The sequence below is a fragment of the Trichechus manatus genome, unplaced genomic scaffold (assembly GCF_000243295.1).
Source record: "Trichechus manatus latirostris isolate Lorelei unplaced genomic scaffold, TriManLat1.0 scaffold00027, whole genome shotgun sequence".
Classification (NCBI taxonomy): Eukaryota; Metazoa; Chordata; class Mammalia; order Sirenia; family Trichechidae; genus Trichechus; species Trichechus manatus.
Window position 1 is genome coordinate 20,838,532 of NW_004443963.1, and position 1,824 is coordinate 20,840,355.

Consider the following 1,824-nt stretch of genomic DNA (forward strand, 5'->3'; position numbering starts at 1 on the left):
GGGTTTCAACTGCCGACCTTTTACTTAGTAGCCAAGTGCTTAACCACTGCACTCCTGAACCAAAAAAAAAAAAAAACCAAAAACAAACCCATCATTGTCAACTCGTTTCTAACTCATAGCGACCCTATAGGACAGAGTAGAACTGCCCTGAGGGGTTTCCAAGGAATGGCTGGTGGATTTGAACTGCCGATCTTTTGGTTAGCAGCCGAGCTCTTAAACACTGGGCCACTAGGGCTCTACTATTGCGCCATTGGGGCTCCTAATTTTGAGAAAACCTTCCCTAAATTAACTACGCAACACACGTCAGTTAGAGCTGAAGTCAGCCATGTATTCACAAGATTCATTGTTAAGTCCAGGAAGAAAATCTACGCTAATTCCCCTCATTGCATTTTCTTGCTAATTTCCATTATTAACATAATTTTTCATATCCTTTTCTCATTTTCAATCTCAACTACTTAAGCAGATTGGTCTGAAGTCAGGAGTCAGTAATGAGAAACCATACAAGACTATCAACGTTCATCCTGTTGGGATTGACAGATGACCGACGACTGCAAGTTCTGATGTTTATCTTTCTGCTTGTCACTTACATGTTGAGTGTCACTGGAAATCTGACCATCATCTTCCTCACCTTAGTGAGTTCTCACCTTAAATCTGCCATGTACTTTTTCCTCCAAAATTTCTCTTTCTTAGAGATCTCATTCTCTACAGTCTGTATTCCCAGATTTCTGTATAGCATGTCGACTGGAGGCAGTACCATTACTTATAATTCTTGTGCCACCCAACTATTTTTTATTTTTCTTTTTGGATCAACAGAATTTTTTCTCCTGGCCATCATGTCCTATGACCGTTACGTAGCCATCTGCAAACCTTTGCATTACGTGGCCATCATGAACAGAAGAGTTTGCAGAAGGTTTGTTCTCTTCTGTTGGGTTGGTGGTTTATTAAACATAACCCCTTCACTAAGCCTAGGCTTAAATCTGGAATTCTGTGACTCAAATGTCATTGATCATTTTCTCTGTGATGCATCTCCTATCCTCAAGATCTCTTGCTCAGATACATGGTTCTTAGAACAGACGGTTACAGCCTGTGCTGTGATGACCTTCATCATGACCCTCGTGTATGTGCTTCTTTCCTACATATTCATCATCAAGACAATTCTAAAATTTCTCTCTGTTCAGCAAAGAAAAAAGGCTTTTTCCACATGTTCTTCCCACATGATTGTTGTATCCATCACCTGTGGAAGCTGCATCTTCACTTACTTTAAACCTTCAGCAAAAGAAGAACTGGACATTAACAAGGGTGTGATTGTGCTCACTACTTCCATTGCCCCCATGCTAAACCCATTTATATATACCCTGAAAAACAAACAAGTGAAACAAGCTTTGAATGATTCAATCAAAAGAAATGCATTTCTCTCCAGGAAATAGGGAATTATTGAAATTGTGGACTCAGGTCATCAGGAAAGTGTGGTGTAGTGGTCATAGGACCAGAGCTGATCAGCAAACTGTTTTTGATGTTTGATCATATGAGTACAGAAACTGATAGCAAGCTTTTAGAAACATTAAGAGCAATTTGAAAAAGTTAATGTTTGTTGAATTTATTAATAAAAAATTTGAACTTGTATTTTTGTATTTTTTGTTTCATTTTTAGAAAGTCATTTTCATTGTATTTTACAATGAATTTGGAGGGGGGCTAGTCCTTCATTACAGATAAATTGAGAAACACTTGGTTAGTGAGCCTTATACTTCTAAATTATTGTATATCTTTGTAGTCATCATTAAACTCACATTGACTGTCTAAAAACGTTATTGGTCTTGCAGCTAA

At 38.0% G+C, this 1,824-nt stretch overlaps 1 protein-coding gene across 1 annotated transcript; it reads left to right on the forward strand.

Annotated features, from left to right (window-relative positions):
* Window positions 1–315: 315 nt before the first annotated feature.
* LOC101356296 (olfactory receptor 6C2-like) lies at window positions 316–1,427 on the forward strand. Its single transcript, XM_004373915.3, has one exon. The coding sequence runs from the start codon at window positions 489–491 to the stop codon at window positions 1,425–1,427; it is 939 nt and encodes a 312-aa protein (XP_004373972.1). The 5' UTR covers window positions 316–488.
* The last annotated feature ends 397 nt before the right edge of the window (window positions 1,428–1,824 follow it).

Bases quoted from the DNA above. Each gene is read 5' to 3' on its own strand.
- LOC101356296 (XM_004373915.3), top strand. From the start codon at position 489: ATGAGAAACCATACAAGACTATCAACGTTCATCCTGTTGGGATTGACA.